The sequence below is a fragment of the Dermacentor andersoni genome, chromosome 4 (genome assembly GCF_023375885.2).
Source record: "Dermacentor andersoni chromosome 4, qqDerAnde1_hic_scaffold, whole genome shotgun sequence".
NCBI classification, from domain to species: domain Eukaryota; kingdom Metazoa; phylum Arthropoda; class Arachnida; order Ixodida; family Ixodidae; genus Dermacentor; species Dermacentor andersoni.
In genome coordinates this window covers 13,171,946-13,189,455 of record NC_092817.1, presented here as the reverse complement: position 1 = coordinate 13,189,455, position 17,510 = coordinate 13,171,946, and the positions used below count along the sequence as shown (strand labels likewise).

General features: G+C 43.7%; 1 protein-coding gene across 1 annotated transcript in view; it reads left to right on the top strand.

The window, feature by feature from the left end:
- Positions 1-17,510, top strand: part of LOC126535958 (phospholipid-transporting ATPase VA-like) — a 214,125-nt gene that overhangs the window by 191,295 nt on the left and 5,320 nt on the right. The window contains exons 16-21 of the mRNA XM_050182831.3: positions 5,685-6,029; positions 7,325-7,379; positions 7,826-8,028; positions 13,705-13,905; positions 14,679-14,759; positions 15,861-15,965. Coding sequence (XP_050038788.1) covers positions 5,685-6,029; positions 7,325-7,379; positions 7,826-8,028; positions 13,705-13,905; positions 14,679-14,759; positions 15,861-15,965 — 990 coding nt within the window. The remainder of the gene's footprint in view (positions 1-5,684; positions 6,030-7,324; positions 7,380-7,825; positions 8,029-13,704; positions 13,906-14,678; positions 14,760-15,860; positions 15,966-17,510) is intronic.

The following is a 17,510-nucleotide window of genomic DNA, read 5'->3' as shown; positions in this document are numbered from 1 at the left end:
GTTACTTGTGGGATTTCAAATTCCTCTAGACTATTCTCTATTCCATTATCGTCGTGGGTGCCACTGGTACTGTATAAATCTCTATAGAACTCCTCAGCCACTTGAACTATCTCATCCATATTAGTAATGATATTGCCGGCTTTGTCTCTTAACGCATACATCTGATTCTTGCGAATTCCTAGTTTCTTCTTCACTGCTTTTAGGCTTCCTCCGTTCCTGAGAGTATGTTCAATTCTGTCCATATTATACTTACTTATGTCAGCTGTCTTACGCTTGTTGATTAACTTGGAAAGTTCTGCCAGTTCTGTTCCAGCTGTAGGGTTAGAGGCTTTCATACATTGGCGTTTCTTGATCAGATCTTTCGTCTTCTGCGATAGCTTACTGGTATCCTGTCTAACGGAGTTACCACCGACTTTTATTGCACACTCCTTAATGATGCCCATAAGAGTGTCGTTCATTGCTTCAACACTAAGGTCCTCTTCGTGATTTAAAGCCGAATACCTGTTCTGTAGCTTGATTTGGAATTCCTCTATTTTCCCTCTTACCGTTAACTCATTGATCGGCGTCTTATGTACCAGTTTCTTCCGTTCCCTCCTCAGGTCTAGGCTAATTCGAGTTCTTACCATCCTATGGTCACTGCAGCGCACCTTGCTGAGCACGTCCACATCTTGTATGATGCCAGGGTTAGCGCAGAGTATGAAGTCTATTTCATTTCTAGTCTCGCCGTTCGGGCTCCTCCACATCCACTTTCGGCTATCCCGCTTGCGGAAGATGGTATTCATTATCCGCATATTATTCTGTTCCGCAAACTCTACTAATAACTCTCCCCTGCTATTCCTAGTGCCTATGCCATATTCCCCCACTGCCTTGTCTCCAGCCTGCTTCTTGCCTATCTTGGCATTGAAGTCACCCATCAGTATAGTGTATTTTGTTTTGACTTTACCCATCACCGATTCCACGTCTCCATAGAAGCTTTCGACTTGCTGGTCACCATGACTGGATGTAGGCGCATAGACCTGTACGACCTTCAATTTGTACCTCTTATTAGCTTTCAGAACAAGACCTGCCACCCTCTCGTTAATGCTATAGAATTCCTGTATGTTACCAGCTATATTCTTATTAATCAGGAATCCGACTCCTAGTTCTCGTCTCTCCGCTAAGCCCCGGTAGCACAGGACGTGCCCGCTTTTTAGCACTGTATATGCTTCATTTGTCCTCCTAACTTCACTGAGCCCTATTATATCCTATTTATTGTTCTCTAATTCCTCCAATAGCACTGCTAGACTCGCCTCACTAGATAACATTCTAGCATTAAACGTTGCCAGGTTCAGATTCCAATGGCGGCCTGTCCGGATCCAGGGATTCTTAGCACCCTCTGCTGCGTCACAGGTCTGAGCGCCGGCGTGGTCAGTTGCTTCGCTGCTGCTGGGGACTGAGGGCCTGGGTTTGATTGTTGTATTCATATAGGAGGTTGTGGCCAAGTACTGCACCAGGGTGGCCAATCCTGCTCTGGTGAGGAAGTGCGTTACTGGTTCTGGTCACCAGGATCAGGCTGCACTCCAGGCCTGTTTATGCAATTTTATCAACACGCAGATTTTTTTTATTTTTTTTATATCTGGTGGAAAATTGCGCAGCACTGGGATTCGAACCATGGTCATCTTGCACGCGAGGTGGATGCTCTACCTCTATGCCACCGCTGCATCATGTTCGGCTTGGTGCCGTGGTAAAATGCTCGGTCCACTCTATATGATATCTTTAACATAATCTTCCTTCAGTGCCGAGCCTCAATGCACCTGGCGAACAGTGGCAGTTTTAGAATGCAGATAGTGTCACACACAATCAGTTTGAATGGTACGCATCGAAAAGTCAGGTCCATGTCATGTACGAAAACGGGAGCGGAGTGACTGCATCTTCAATTATTTTTGCCACAGTGAAGAACACATGTGGCTGCCGTGGCAGAGGGCAGGCAGAAGCCAGGAAACGAAATCCACTTTGTAACCACATACTCGCATGCAGAGCGCTGCAGCTTCATCTGTTGTGCGACAGGTAGCGCTTGCTATTTTGCAAACCGAAATGCAGCCATAATGAAACACAGAATGCTATGGAGATACAATAGGTATGGGGTGCTCCGGGGTATGTGGAAAGGTGTAATGGTTCTAGGACTTACATTTGGAAATGTGGTTGTTCGCTTGAAATCAGGGGTACAATCTGGACTTGATGGCAACCAAAGGTCAGTGGGACGGCTCGCATTGAGCACTCACGGGAAGTCGGCAAATGAAGCTGTGCAGGGTGATATGGACTGAACAAGTTTTGAAGTGAGGGAAGCTCACAGTAAAATTGATTTTGAAGAACGACTGAGGAATATAGAAGAAAGTAAATGGGCTGGGAGAGTGTTGAGGTATTTGTACAGAAAAAACATTGATTCACAGTGGAGGAAAAGAACTAGGAAGCTTACCAGCAAGTATGCGGCCTGTAGGGTGAGCAACGCAGCAACAAAGAACGTCAAGCGGAAAGTCAGAGAGGCTGAAATAATCTCATGGGTGGCAGCAATGGAAAAGAAACCTTCCATGAGACTTAAACTACTTAAGAGGAAAAAATGAAATCAGAAAGAATCAATTTATGACAACTCAAAGGGAAGCTCATTACTTTTTGAAGCGAGATCAGGATGCCTTAGAACACGCACTTATAAAGTGAGATGGAGAAAGGAAGAAGAAGTGTGTGCTTTGCTGCAGTAAAGATAGGAAAACAATGGAGCATGTTTTATTAGAATGTGAAGACATGCGCCCAGCAGTCGATTTAGGCACCTCTGGACTCCTTGAAGCCCTTGGGTTTAGTCAGAGTAGGGGAAAAGCAAACATGTCTGCAGTAGAGATTACTAAGCGGTGATTGGAATATTGGTGGAAGAAAAGTAGGAAAACGGCAAACAACATAGGCATTCAAAAACAAAGTTCACAATAGGGGTTCAGAAATTTGATTATGGGAATTCATCATGAGTTATTTTCCTTTTTTTTCTTCGTTTTCTCTCTTTCTTCTTTAACATAGGTAGGACGTTAGGCAATATAATAACGAGAGCTTGGTGCCGCAACCCACCACCCCATTCCAAAGGGAACGCTCATAGCATCCGTCCATTCATCGAAGTGCGAAACAGGCTGGTACGTCAGTGTGACATCACGGACTTCGAAGGGTTTTTTTTTTTTGCCATTATGGCTCAGTAAAGGTTTTTGAAACTTGCATCTATACCAGTAAAATGTTAACCATGCTCGAGCAGATGCCATCAAAATCCATGATGTCACGACAATCTGGTGCAGGAACTTCGAGTGTCGTCACCCGTCTCTCGTTGTTGCATCTTTCCTGACTTAACAAGCATTTGCGGGTATTGTAGAATGGTAATGTATTAATACAACTAACATTTTTTTTTCTTTTTAGTGTCCCTTTAAACAAATAAATTCGAACTTCTGCTCTGTTTGTTCTCAAATTTCTAAACACTATATATTTCGGTTCGTATTGTTAAATATAAAAGTTACCATGGTCGCAATTGTTTGGTCGATTCACAAAGAAGAAAAAAAAAAAGAAAACCTGTGTCATATGAACAGGAGTCAGCTAATAAAACAGGAGTCAGCTAATGGAACAGGAGTCAGCTAATCCATACATCGTCAATTTGCCGCTGTTAACTATGGCGTGACTCAGCCTTTGCTAGTTTCCGAAGGTAAGCTTTGCATTGAAAGGTATCTGTATAGCGCAACAAAACAAGGACACGAGAAGAAACTAAGATGAAGACAAGCGCAAACTATCAATAACGAAAATTTTACTTCTCGAATCGGTCATACTTATACCCCCAAACAACCATGTGCACACTGTGATATCAACCATGAGGATGCACTTACGTACATTACGGTGTGAAAACAATCTAAAACCAATACAACAGGAAAACACAAGAAAAACTAGAAAATCTAAATGAAATATGGGAAATGCAGTTCAGCTTTTATGCCATGCGCAAATAATCCAACTCTTTTGCGGACAATGACAGTGACAGTTTGCTGATGCATTGGTCAGCAGCCGAGAGGGTCTGCTCCGCTTCTATTATTAGTCTTACACATTCGCACTTATCCCTAACTATAATAGTTGTATCTTCTAGAAGTGGGCAACATGACTGACATGGACACGTTGTTCTTTGGGGGTATAAGTATGACCGATCACGGAAGTAAAATTTTCGTTGTTGATAATTAGCGCTTGTCTTCATCTTCGTTTCTTCTTGTGTCCTTGCTTTGTTGCGCTATACAGATACCTTGCAATGATGACTGACCAAGTCCATATTTCCACCCTCGTAAGCTTCGCCCCTATACAGAAGTGCTACGAGGTGAAGCATACGCAAAGTATTGCGGTGAAGCTTAACAAGTGTGCTAAGAGGCAATTGTCACGGGGCCCAGTATGTATTCCTTAATTGCACACGCGTGCACTCGCCATCTCCTGTCTCAGTATGAGCACCGATATGCCTAACAAATGTACTGGCAGGCCTTCAGAGCTTCTTCGGATGTGCCTGTGGTGATTTGGGCCCTTCAGGGCAGTAAAAGACAAGTTCATTTTTTCGAACTACCCGATTTTCGTATGTTTTTGTGGCCCTGAAGGAATCCGAAAAATCGGATGTTGACTGTACTACTGACCAAGAGGATGCTTCACATGGTCCGTGGGGTGAACACGCAGCGTAAGGAGAATGAGAACAGAAAGGATCGACACATTGAGGAATGAACAGGAAAGGATTCGTATGCCACTACTTCTTTGAAGGAGCTTGAGCTCAAAAAACAAAGTGTTGGCTGATGCCGAGGTGTAAGTGTCCCTCGTCCAAACCAAAATAAACTTTTTAAAGCAGTGAAAGGCAACACTGAGGCATTGTGCGCGGGCAGAGAGTATGTCAGGGCAGTTGAGGTTGACTTTCCAGCTGCTGGGAGAGAATCTCACTCGTGACAAAGTTCTGGCCTCATACCAATGCGCTTGCTATCAGTTGATACAAATAGCTCAGATTCGAAAATATTTGCTTCTGTATGCATCTCTCTTTATTCGTATTTGAACATGTTCAACTCGATTTGCAATGTACCTTACCATGTTTTCCGAAGCTATTTGATTTGCTGTGCATTTTACTAACCGCTCCCGTCTGTTTTTTTTTTTTTTTTTTTGAATAAAATAAACACTACTCTTTACTTTTCAAATTGGATTAAGTAGCTTTTCTTATTTTTTAACAACCTTACTGGAGAGTGACAGCATCGAGTGACATTGTGTCAGCTCGTCTTGACATAAAACAAAGTTCTGTGTCACTAGGGGAATTTTGCAAAGGCACTCAGGGAAAACGTGGAAAACTCAGAGAATTCAGAAATGTCAACTTGATAGACACCCTGCACTTTGTGTAACACTGCAGAGATGGTTCCAGATGGAGTGGCCCATCGATCACTGAAGAGCGATGCCACATGTGAAGTTCCTTTTGCTAAAAGTTGAAATGCTCAGCAGCAGCGAGTGGCATTCGAGACAGTAAATTAATGAAAAACTTCTGTAGCGGCTTCTGCATAATTTTTATTTTACGCCTTCACTTGGCCAGTAAACTAAAAAATTTATTTGTTGTGACACTCAACATCACAAGCTTTCATTCTACCCTTGACTACATTCTAGTGTATGGTTTTCTTCAATGCTTGCAGGAGGCCACTGAGGAGACCATTCGCTTCTACCTAGAGCAAATCGACCGGTGCCTGACCTGCTTCACGGCAGACATGGAGGAAACCCAGAGGCAGCGCTCTTTTTCCACGCTTCTGTCACGACTTGCCAACTTCCTCTTTGGGAGGCGTGGTCTGGCAATAAGCGAGCCGGTGGATGACATGCAACCACGGTTTGGGGCCTCCCTTCGGCACCGAAAGAAGCGGGCGCTGGTTATTGATGGTCGCACACTAAGCTACATCCTCGAACACTCTGTGGATCAGTTGTTCCTTCGTCTGGCGCAGCAGTGCAGCGTGGTGCTGTGCTGCCGGGCCACACCCCTACAAAAGGTGGGCAGCATGTTGCTAGGCTATTGAAGTTAATGCATGTGATATTGGAGCGCATTGTGATCTCTACCGTGGAGTGGTTCGGAGATGACTGTCTCCCAATATTCAGAACAGGAATATTCGAGTTAGAGTGGTCACAGCATGACGAAAAATTGGGCTAATTGTGTTCATTGACCTCGTAATGCACTGTGTTCTACTGATAACCGCAGAAGGACGCCGTAGAACACACATTGTGCGTTGCCGTCCAGGTCTGGTGCGTCCTTCTCTGGTTATCGGTGGTACTGAGTGCATTACAAAATGAACAGAGTGGTCATGTTTGCTTCCCATGATTCATAGTACCAGCAGACATCAAATTAATGCCAGTCAGGTCATTTATTAACTAATGTTTGGTTATTTACATTGTAATTAGTGACTTAGGGCCCATGTTTCAATTGCAATATCGAAACCACTGAATAGGATTCCTAAGACTTGCACAAGTATCAGTATCCATCCTTGAAATGCATTAGCATTCTTCTTAGCATTTATTCAAAAAGCCTTCCTTATGGACTGCAAGAATGTCACGGCATGGTTTGTGATCAATGTCCCTTAGCCAGCAGTAGTTTCAGAATTCCTACTAACTGGGCATGCCTTGAGCATTGACTGGCTTGTATTCTGCAGTCATAATGCGTACTCCCTTGAGCATGAGTATATGGACCACGGATTCCACCATAAGGCAGACTTTCTCCGCAGCCTATGAATGCAAGTTGGACTCAAGGACCACAGTCCAACCTTGGCATTATGAACTTACCAGTGCACTCCTCAATTTCAATTCTTGTGACTTAATTACAAATTCACTTTTTCTCAGCAACCCTGTGGTCCAAATACTTTAACTCATGGGTGTGCAGTATGGTAAGTAAGTAAACACTAATTAGTATAGTTAATAATAATGGTCTTATTGGAAATTATCTCATAACTTCTCATGCACACCATAGCTATTAACCTTGGCCAGCAGCAGAAGTTGCCAATTTGTATTGAATCTTCTAACCAAGACAGTAATCGCTGAGACACCTTTTATTTAACTACAGACAGGTTGAATTCACTTGCGTTGCTTCAGCTCTCACACTGCCAACTCGGGCTGTGTAATTTAAGTGTTTTAAGCACTACGGGAATATTTCATCCTTTATGCATTCACAAAATTTTGTCGCCAGGAAAAATGTAGCTCTGGCAATTTATAGCTTGAAATGTTCCAGCACTAGCTCTAGATCAAAAGATTTTGTTTAAAATGGTTTAAGGTGACATTTCTTTTAACCCTCTTCCAGGCGTGTGTTGTGAATCTCGTTAAAGACAGGCTGAACGTGTTGACCCTTGCCATTGGTAAGTTTTACTCTGCTGCTTTTCATCCAGCATTTCTCATTCATTTTCTAAAAAAAATTGAAGCACATTTTCAATGAAGAGCCACTGCTATATGAGCAAGGACAGTTACATAAACATTATATCCACCAGAGCTTTGTTAATTTGACTAGTAGCATATATTTTTTTTTAATATTGAGTTGTTTTACTCCTGTATGTGGCTGTGAGATAGAATTACTTGCAGGTTCTGTACCGTCTTTTCTTGCTGTTCGCAGGTGTTCACAAAGAAACCAATAAGTTGTCACCTGACGTTCTTAACTTTGGGTGAAGAAGGTGTAATGCTTTTAACTGTAGAATAGAACTTGTGCCTTTTGATTATCACTTGATTTTAATTATTATTTGATGTTAATTTATTGTACTAAATTTACGCTGTCCAGCAATGATGACTTTGTCTGCACTGTTGTTTTCAGGTGACGGTGCCAATGATGTGAGCATGATCCAAGCAGCTGACATAGGTGTTGGCATCAGCGGTCAGGAAGGCATGCAGGCTGTCATGGCAAGCGATTTTGCCCTCGCCCGTTTTCGCTACCTTGAGCGACTGCTTCTAGTCCACGGACACTGGTGCTATGACCGGCTGGCCCGGGCTGTAGTCTACTTTTTCTACAAGAACGCTGTACGTCCCTCCTGCTATCTCATTGCCACATTTTGCAGTGTTACATTGCGATTTTTCACAGCTACTTAACAATTTAGACTTTTGTGTCACCAGAGCTGTTGAAAGCCTTTGTTGGTTTTATTGTGCCACTCTCCGCCAATGCCTGATAGTTCATTGTTGACAGGTCTTGTACAACTTTCTCAGCTTTCCTACATAGATATCTTTGTTTCCTTGCAATATTCACTGATACACATTCCTCACTGCAATCTTAATTGCTTCAGTAATCCATCATCCCATGCAGTACAGATCGTCTCACTTTGTTACTGCAGCTACAGAGCTGACTGTTAGATCCAGTGTGTGCTGCTGCAACTTGATTTTTGCTTGCATTTTCCGTGCTCACTGCCTATTAGGTCCTTCTTTTTTTTTTCTTTTTTAATGCAGTGCAATTTGTCAAAAGTGTTAACCCACTAGTGGACACTAGAACCAGTCGCTAAGTAAATAATGAATTAGCCTTTTGACACTACTGAAGCATGGTTGTTTGCACTGAACTCAAATGCTACAATTACTTTGCATCTTTTGCCTGTTTCATGGAGCTGCCCATGTGTTTGGCCTTCAGACTCCTAGTTATATTAGCAGTGTAGTCTTGAATTATCTTTATGTTTCACTTGTGGAATAGGCTGTTCCGCACTGACTCTGTAGTTGCTTGGATAGGTATATATATTTTTGTAGAATAGCACCTAGAAACATCGCTTTCAGTAGGTACAGTGACTTCCTATTGGAAATCGGTGGTTCTGGAATTCTGCAGCTGAGCATCGGGTTGCTGGTGTTTTTATACAGTTGAACCTCAGTACGTATAACAAACATAAGTATAACAAATTATTGGATACAGTAAAACCTTGTTAATACCTACCTGCCAACCTGAAGATTTGGAAATTCATAAATCTATTGTGGCAAAGAGCAAGAACTCCATTGGGGCACAATTTATTTTTGCAGTCATTTTGCTGTTGCCGAGTCTGCCTGCTTCAGAAACTTCTCCGTGTAGGTTTGCTCATAGCAAGAACTACCCTGGTGCCCCTTGATCATCAGCAGACTTTCTAGTGTTTTCTCACACACAGATGAGCAAAACTCCATTCGAGTTTTGTTCACAATGCTGAATATTCTCTCACATTCAGCATTGCTGTGGGGAATAGAGAGAATACCCAGCATAACCATTGAAATTCTGTGGAACCTGAGCGATCCGTTGATGCTTCGAACGCTTCCTAATTGCGACCACTGCACGTCGCACCTTGGCTCATTCAATATGTCGGCTGGAACCTGATATGCTTGCAAGTTGGCAAACTTGACTTCAAGTGTGTAGATTGCTTCTTCTTTTGATTCGCCACTCTGCTGGTGTAGGATAGCAGGGAATGCCATAATAAAATGATGTACGCTGTTGAATGAAGCAGTTTCCAGAGCTTGTATTGAGCAACTTCAGCCATCTTGAGATTGACGTCTTCTAGTGGGAATTTGTGGCGAATGTAATCGCATGCTGCCGTTAAGTACAGACGTACAGTAGAGAACTGCTCTCTCTCAATGCAGCTCATTGCCTCAACCACAGAGTTAGTTGTGCTGCCAATGACTATGTCTTCTTCACCTTTCTGGTTCTCTGCAGCTCCATAGTCAACTTCCAGCAATAAATGACATGCCTTGACAACACCTGGGCTCACAAATCTAGTCAGGAGAATCTGAAAAGGCGGTTCAAGAGGCCCCTCAGTACATGAATCTGAGGAGCCTGTGCCTGGAGAAGACGGTTTGCCTTCTCAAAAAGCAGTATAACATTTTGGAGAAAAAGACAGCATGCCCTGTTTAGCTCCAATGACAAAAAATAAAACAGTCACTCCTCTCGGGTCACACGGCTGGCTTCCCCAGAACCTTTGGTATGAAGTTTCAGTTTTTTTGCTTAAGATTCAGAATGAGCTCCTTTCCTCTTTAGCAAGAGTCCATCGCCGTTGGTGCTTTTTTCTCCCGTGGCCTGCAGCAGCCTTGTAAAGATGTGCAGCAGACTTTGGGGTCAGTCTAGGGTTCTTGGGGGTTTGTGAGGAAGTCTTCAGAATTTGGTATGGCTCCAAAAACTAGCTTTGCTTGTTGCACTGCTTTGTTTCAGATGAGAAAAAAGCTGAGTACTGGTTTCCACTGGTCAAGCAGCCTCTTCAAACATTTTCCAAACGACAGCCAACGTGTCGGCGAATGCTTCAACATCTTTCTGACCTTTCCATCACGAGCTTTTCTCTAGGTAAAAAAAGAAATGTCAACCAAAGCTTCATCAACCTTTACAGGAAAACATGAAGTTCTTTTGGGGTGGCCAAGTATATGAGATGGCACAGGCAACCAACCCTTTTCAAACCTGGTTGAGCTTCTCTCAATACAGTAGAAACAGTTTTCTTTTTTTTTTGCCAATCATGACATTGGCATTGTGCAAACACATAGCCAACAGGTTTCCAACAGACAAATTTTGAGACTTCATCTCGTCCAGAACCAGATTTGCAATCTTGTGACCCGTCGCTCCCCCTTGGATTGTCCTGCGGCAAAGAAGGCGGCTTTTGACTCTACTATTCGTTTCTTTAACGAAATATGTCGCAACAATAGGGTAATCCCTATTGTTACTGCCATCCACAGCGATAGAAAATTATTGCTGTTTTAGAGCATCCAGCAAAGGAGTCTCCGCGTTCACGGCCATTTCCCGAACAATTGACGTTGTCTTCGTTCTTCCGCAGGCGTAACGTTTCACTTCTTTGCACTTGGGGAACATCTTCCAGAGAAGCAGTCCGGCATGATCGCCGACACTCAACGGGATGTTGTGTTCAACTAAAACTGCCGTGAAGAGGCATTCTGCACAAATCACACCGAAGTCGTTGTCGCTGCGTACAAATTTAGCTAGGCTTGGCTGGCTGTCCGCGGCTCGCACGTACTCCTGATGCTTTTTCGAAGTGATGTGAACTTTGATGTCAGACTTGCCGCCATGCGAGATCTTCACATCATAGGCACACGTGGTGCAGAATCCGAACTTCTCCCCTTTCTTCAACGGCACGAAGCACAGAAATTCTGCCGTGTACGATTTCAAAAACACTTTCAAAGTACTGTCGGGGCTTCGAGCCCGTCATTGCACTGCGAAGCCACTACAGGCCGGAACCACACTGCGTTTGATGCAGCAGCTAGTCACAAAAGGCGAGGCCAACACTGCAGTGACTGAAGCTGACTGAAGTCCTAACCCACGCACCCATGCGAACAAAGGAAACAGCATGACACCAGGTTTGCGGAGGTGCTAGAGGCGCTATCGGCACAATCAAGGTTTGGATACGGATTCGTGACCCCCTAGTAGACGACAGAAGTCACTACAACCTTGCAGCTGCTGATGATGATACCACGCATACGTATTGCCCTGTTGTGGTGGCGTAAACTACCAGGGTGTAGTTTTACTACATTTTCACGTTTCTTTTTCACAAATAAGATGTTTTCCGTAAAATTTAAAGCTAGATTCATAAAATCGTAAGACTGCTCGAAATTCGTACATTTTACGGAGAATTCAGAAGAGTTGGCTGGCATGTTAATATGTACCCGCTTAATAAGTCTTTCCGGTTTAAATGTGGTCGCGATGAACCCCTCACCCTGTCGCCATTTAACCTAATGTATTTGTTGACTGCTCACGCTGTAGTTGCCTGAAGGGACTGATAACCAATTTTCATAGTACCCATTTCTTTAGAGCAGTGGGAAGCTTACCGGTTGGAGTGCCTAATCATGAAGTGGAAACGTGAAAATTGCCGTGGAACATTTTTTTATGCTAATTTCATTATCTTTAGTGAGGATGTAGTCGTTCACAGGAAGCATGCTGAAAACAGTGATAGGCGAGCACGATAACGATTATACGACGGCATTGGCGTGAGGCAGCTGACAAGCTCGGCCATAGCTGCGAGAAAGTATTACCTATTTTGGTTATCAATCAGATGTTCCGGTGATTTCTGTTTACTGAAATGTTAAATTATTTATACACTAACAGCTACATATTTTCATGGTTTCCTGTTCAACTGCTTTGGTTACTAACCAGTGGAGAGGGTTCCTTAGCCAAGCCAAGCTTCTGAAAGCGAAACAATGCGTTTACACATGATATGAAGTTCAGCGTGTTGCCATAGTCACTTGTGTGCTAATATTGTAGTGCTGGCACTAATTTACGGCACAACTAGTCGATGGCATTTTATATCTCATAGAGAGACAACAGAACTCTGGGTACCTACTCACAAACTCGCACGTATACAGTAGCATGTGCGCCGCCATGCATTGTGGGATGTGTGTGCTGTTCATTAGCATAAACTTTCTTTACCTCATGATATGCATAAAAGAAAGCTTAAGTGTCTAATAATATAGTAACAGCAAATTTAAGCAATAAGTTTACTATACTTAATAACAGAGGACTTACGTGTAGTAATCTCTTGTACTGCATCCGAAGTACCAAGATTTCACCAGCAGGCCGTGCTGTTACTGGTTTTTGAGACTTCTTTTGCCAATGTAAAATTACAATTATTACTTAAATTGCGAACAGCATGCTGGATTCTATCACTTTAAATCATGGTAATTTCATTTCCATTAATGTCTCGCAACACATTCTGGCCCTTGTCAGTCCCTTTAACGCATGCCAAACGATTAATGCGTAGTATTTACTTCATTTTACGGCACATACAAGCTTGGTATCGAACAAATGTAATGCATGCAGACCACAGATAGCGAAATTACAGCGCACAAACCTTTCCCGTTCTGCATTTGCCATCGATAGTAACATCAAAACAGGGTAGTAGTGACATGTTTCCTGCTCCCATAGCTTCTAGCACTTCCACGTTGTTGTCATGCATGACGACGTGAATGATGGGCCTGCGGTATCCAACATGGCTAGTGCATGACCATCATGAGGTCGTTCGCAGAGAAGTGGGGCGTGATGAAGCAACTGGCTGTGCTTGAGGATGCCATCGCCGCTGCAAGGCCGCCACGGCAGCAAGTGAAAATCACTGATTTTTTGCTGCCTGCTCACAAATAAAACTTGCCTGCAAGTGTGTTTCAGCGAGAATTGACACGTTTTTTGGCCAGTAAGTCTACAGCCGCTCATCTGCCATTGTCGGTTAATTAGTACATCACTTAGTGCATATTTGATCTATGTTCCCCACCAACTACGTATCAACGAGGCTTTACTGTATAGTGAAGTACATCTAACATGTTTTTACCGATATCCCCCCCCCCCTCCAATATGTAACAAATGTGTGGTCAGACAAAAATCTGATATAAAAAGAATGTTTTTGTGTTTAATGTGATATCTTGGTTATGAGCTATTTGTCGGTCTCTACTGGATTAAACTGGGTACATTAACTGGATATACCTGACTAGGAGATGCCAGAATTTTGCTCTATTAGAGCTAGTTCTATTCTTTGCCGCAGCAATAATATATCAATTTGTGCAAGATGCAAAAAGCCTGTGCCACAGAGAACCCCAGTTATACATGCACTTAGCCTGAGGTTTTCCATGCTGTGTCATTCAAGGCCAGCTCACATGTAGCTTTGGGATGTGGAACCCAGTCAATCATTCAGCCAAGTAAGCACAAGTGCAAGCTCGCCACAATGATGGAATTGTGATTGCAGCTGTCTGGCTGTCTCATAGTTGGCCTTGTCCTTATTGCAGGCATTCATCTTCATCCTCTTCTGGTACCAGCTGTATTGTGGCTTCACAGGAGCAGTCATGATTGACCAGCTTTATCTGATGCTGTACAATGTGCTGTTCACCTCGCTGCCTCCGCTCATCCTGGGCATCTATGACCAGGACTGCCCTGCCCACCTCCTGCTCAAGAGGCCAGCCCTTTATACGCCAGGCCGAAAGTCCAAAGTGGGTAGCTTCACACTAGAACTGGACTAACCGTGCATATAGGTTTGGCAGCCCTGAGATACTGCACTGACAGGAGAACACAACATTTGGACATGCATAGTAACTTTTCTAATAGCCAAGTTTTCCTTGCAGAAAATTGTCAGTGCCTGCAGTTGCTCAGAGGGACATATGTTTCCTTGGCAGGTGGTGTTTCTCCTGCTTCTTAGCTCATGAGTAGTAGTGGAAGGTGAGGAATCTGCCCAGATCAGTTTCGCGATGCTAGGCAAGCCTGCAGCAACACAATACTCATTCACTCTACGTCACCCACACACATGCTTACAAACACACTATACAACACTGCTGTCAACACTGGAATTGAGGAAGAGTGCCAAATCGAGGCACATTTGGGAATGTAATGATTGCTTGAGTGATGGCCTGTGCCACTGTCAAGTGATATACTAGCACTGTGGTTTGAGCCACATGAATGATTGTTTCTTAATTGCAAATAACAAGTATCTTTAAGCATAACTTCGGGGCTATTGTGGCCTGAACAATTTCTTTTGCTCTTACGACAGCAAATCAAACGTTCTAAGGAACTAGATATTGTGCTATGGTAGATAACACTGGAGGTCATGGATATTGTGTCTCTTGTAGTGTGGTTCACCAGACAAATAATTAACTGAAATTGTTGTCTGTTGTATGGTGTTCAGAGTAGTTGATTCAAGGCTGGAATGCAAAACAGCATGCTTTCTTCCCATTTCTTGCTCACTGATCTGTAACTCGTTTTCTTTCAGACATACACCAAGTACTCATTTTGGGTCAACATGCTTGATGCATTGTACCAGAGCATTATCATCTTCTTTGTGCCATTTTTTGTGAGTATAGAGATTTGCTGACTCCTGCATGTTTTCAAAGAGCACAGCATTGGCAAACTTATTTGGTTGTGCCATCTTTCTCCATGTTGCAATTAACTGCTCTTGTCCCATCTTTTTCTCATTCTGTTTGTCTAAGAACCCTTTCATGGCTGTAGTTTTGCCCTAGCTGCAATTGCTTTCTTGCCCAGCTAGTTCTTCCTTATTTTTTGCCATTGCAGATTATTTACAGAGGCGTTTTGATGCTCTTTTAGTATTGTTATGCGTAGCCTCAATTCTCGCCAGTTTTCCTCATAAGTACAACAAGTATATTTAGTAGAATAAAGCACATTTAGGGTAATTGTGTTATGCAAACAGTATAAATAACAAAATAAAAGGAAAAATTTGCCTGTATTACTGTTATGACAGCTTTCGCAGAAAAATAAACCATGTTACACGTGCAGTTCTTGCTCGTATACTTCAATATTTCTTACTGAACCACTGGTTGCCAAATGTGTTGAGTTTGGGCAGGTAAAATTATCACATGTGATGCATAACTTAGGTGGTAAAATTGTTTCCTTGCACAATTTTAGCTCTCGAATGTAAACCTTTAACTTGTTAATGCCCTAACATATAGTGGAACATTACATTTTAGGAACTGTAGGTTAGAATGTGCCATTTTTTCTAACCTGTGTCTTGGAACCTGCCAACACAAGAAGCGTGGCTTAAAGAAACAGTCAATCTATCTACGAGTGTATGCCTTTTCTGCATGTATGCGTTTTCACCCATCCATGATTGCTAAAGGCAGGCCGACATTACCACTATACCGCTTTCGCCTGGGACTTCTAATGCAGTGCATTTATCTTTGCTTCTCTTTGTTTTGTTTCTGCTGCCTCAGCCCCCATTAATTTTGCTGCAGTGACAGAGATCTCACAGTAGAGAGCCTTCTTTAGTTGACATGCTTTTCCTTTGGTTGTCCCTCCTCCCCGCCCTCGTGCTTTCCCTTCCCACTCCCCGGCACCTCTCATCTCCTTCATCTCCCTTTCCCCGATTTCTTCCCCCTCCCCCACCTCCCTCCCCTCATTCACTATCACATGTGCACTGCAAAAACAACAACGTCGGAAGGTGTACTATGACAGCGATGTGGACATCTGGGAGTTTGGGACCACCATATGCACCGCATGCTTCTGTGTCCAGATGCTGCACGTTGCCATTGAGTGCAAGTCTTGGGTGAGAGGACCGTTCCTGAGTTACAAAGCGAATGTGTGGCACTGTGTACATGAGCTGCATGTCTGGTTGCAAAAAAAAAAAAAAAAAGTGTTATGGTGCTAGGTGCACCTAAAGGCACACTAAATATAAGTACATACTAAGTTAAATTTGATCAATAGAGTTCATGATTTGAATAATATATCTCTTGTCTGGAGTAAACAAAATGGGTCAGTTTTACCATAAGCGGAGGCTTTGTAAGCTAGGAATGATGCAAAGAGAAAAGATGGGCAGCATTGTCAGCTCAACATTTCTGTTCCAGCTTTCTGAGTCATAGTGAATATGGAGTCTCCTCTTCAGGCAAGTTAAAGGGACACTAAAGAGAAAAGTTATTTCTTCTGTATCAGTAAATTACTCTCCCACAATACCAAACACACCACTCCTACCCCTGAGAAGAGGCTTGGTAAGCCAGAGAAAAATGAAAAACACGAAAGATGAGTGGCAACGCCGCCTTGCAGTTCCCACACTAGCTCACTCTGACGTAAAGGATTTTGACAGCGTCTGCTAGGGCCCAGATAATCCTTTAGTGGTGAAGATTGACTACATCGTGTTCTAAAGGAGACAAAGACTGGATATGACAAGTTTTGTGAACTTAAACTACCTTGAAATGCGTAACATCTATAGGGGTATTACTCAAGTTCGCGCGTGCGCACCTGACCCTTCTCTGGATCGCACAGCGCCAGCGGAGCGGCAGTCGCTCCCTAGCACTTTCGCAGCAGCCCTAACAGTCAGAGCTGTGACCCCTAACCCGCGGTTCGCAGTGAGTTGCGACCACGGCGGGTTCAGGCCAGGGGGGACAGGGTGAGTCTCGACCTAAGGTGTTTATTCACCTTAGCGTACAAATGTACCAACTGGACAACAACAGCAAACCACACATACAAATACAACACAAAACAAAACCACAGCGGCGGAGCGTTCCGCACCTCTGGGGCGAAATACTGCACAATGTGGGAACCACAAAAGAGGCTGATAAGAGTTCAGCTCACCCAGAGTGGATCCGCGCTCGGGTACTGGGGCGGTCAGTCGCTCACAAAGTGCGAACGCAACAGGGGGACGGTGTGCGGCGGTCTCAGTGGCTGAATTGAGATGCGGCCTGTCGCAAGCTCCTCAGCCGAAAGACAACGGTGCATCGAGGGAATACCGCTTCTTCCCGAGCGGCAGAGAGGGAGTCTCCCCGGTTCCAAGAAAGGGAAAGGGGGGAAAGGGGTGGGGTGCCTTGGCTGCAGCGTCGCGGCCAGGCACGAAGAGCAGCGGGAGCGGCGAAGGTGCCCTCTCCCTGCTACCCTCCGCGAGCGAGCACGTGATTATCGCGTGATAACCGCATGGCCGCTCCGGAGATATCGGGATGCGCGTGCGATCCCCACACATCTCACTGACATACCTGCTCTGTGATTTCTGCGCGAAATTCAAAAAATGAAACTTTCAGCTTCATTTTCTTTTATAATAATCGACCTACTATCGTGTAATCATTGACAACAGAGTTTTCAAAAAATGCCTTATCAGTTTAAA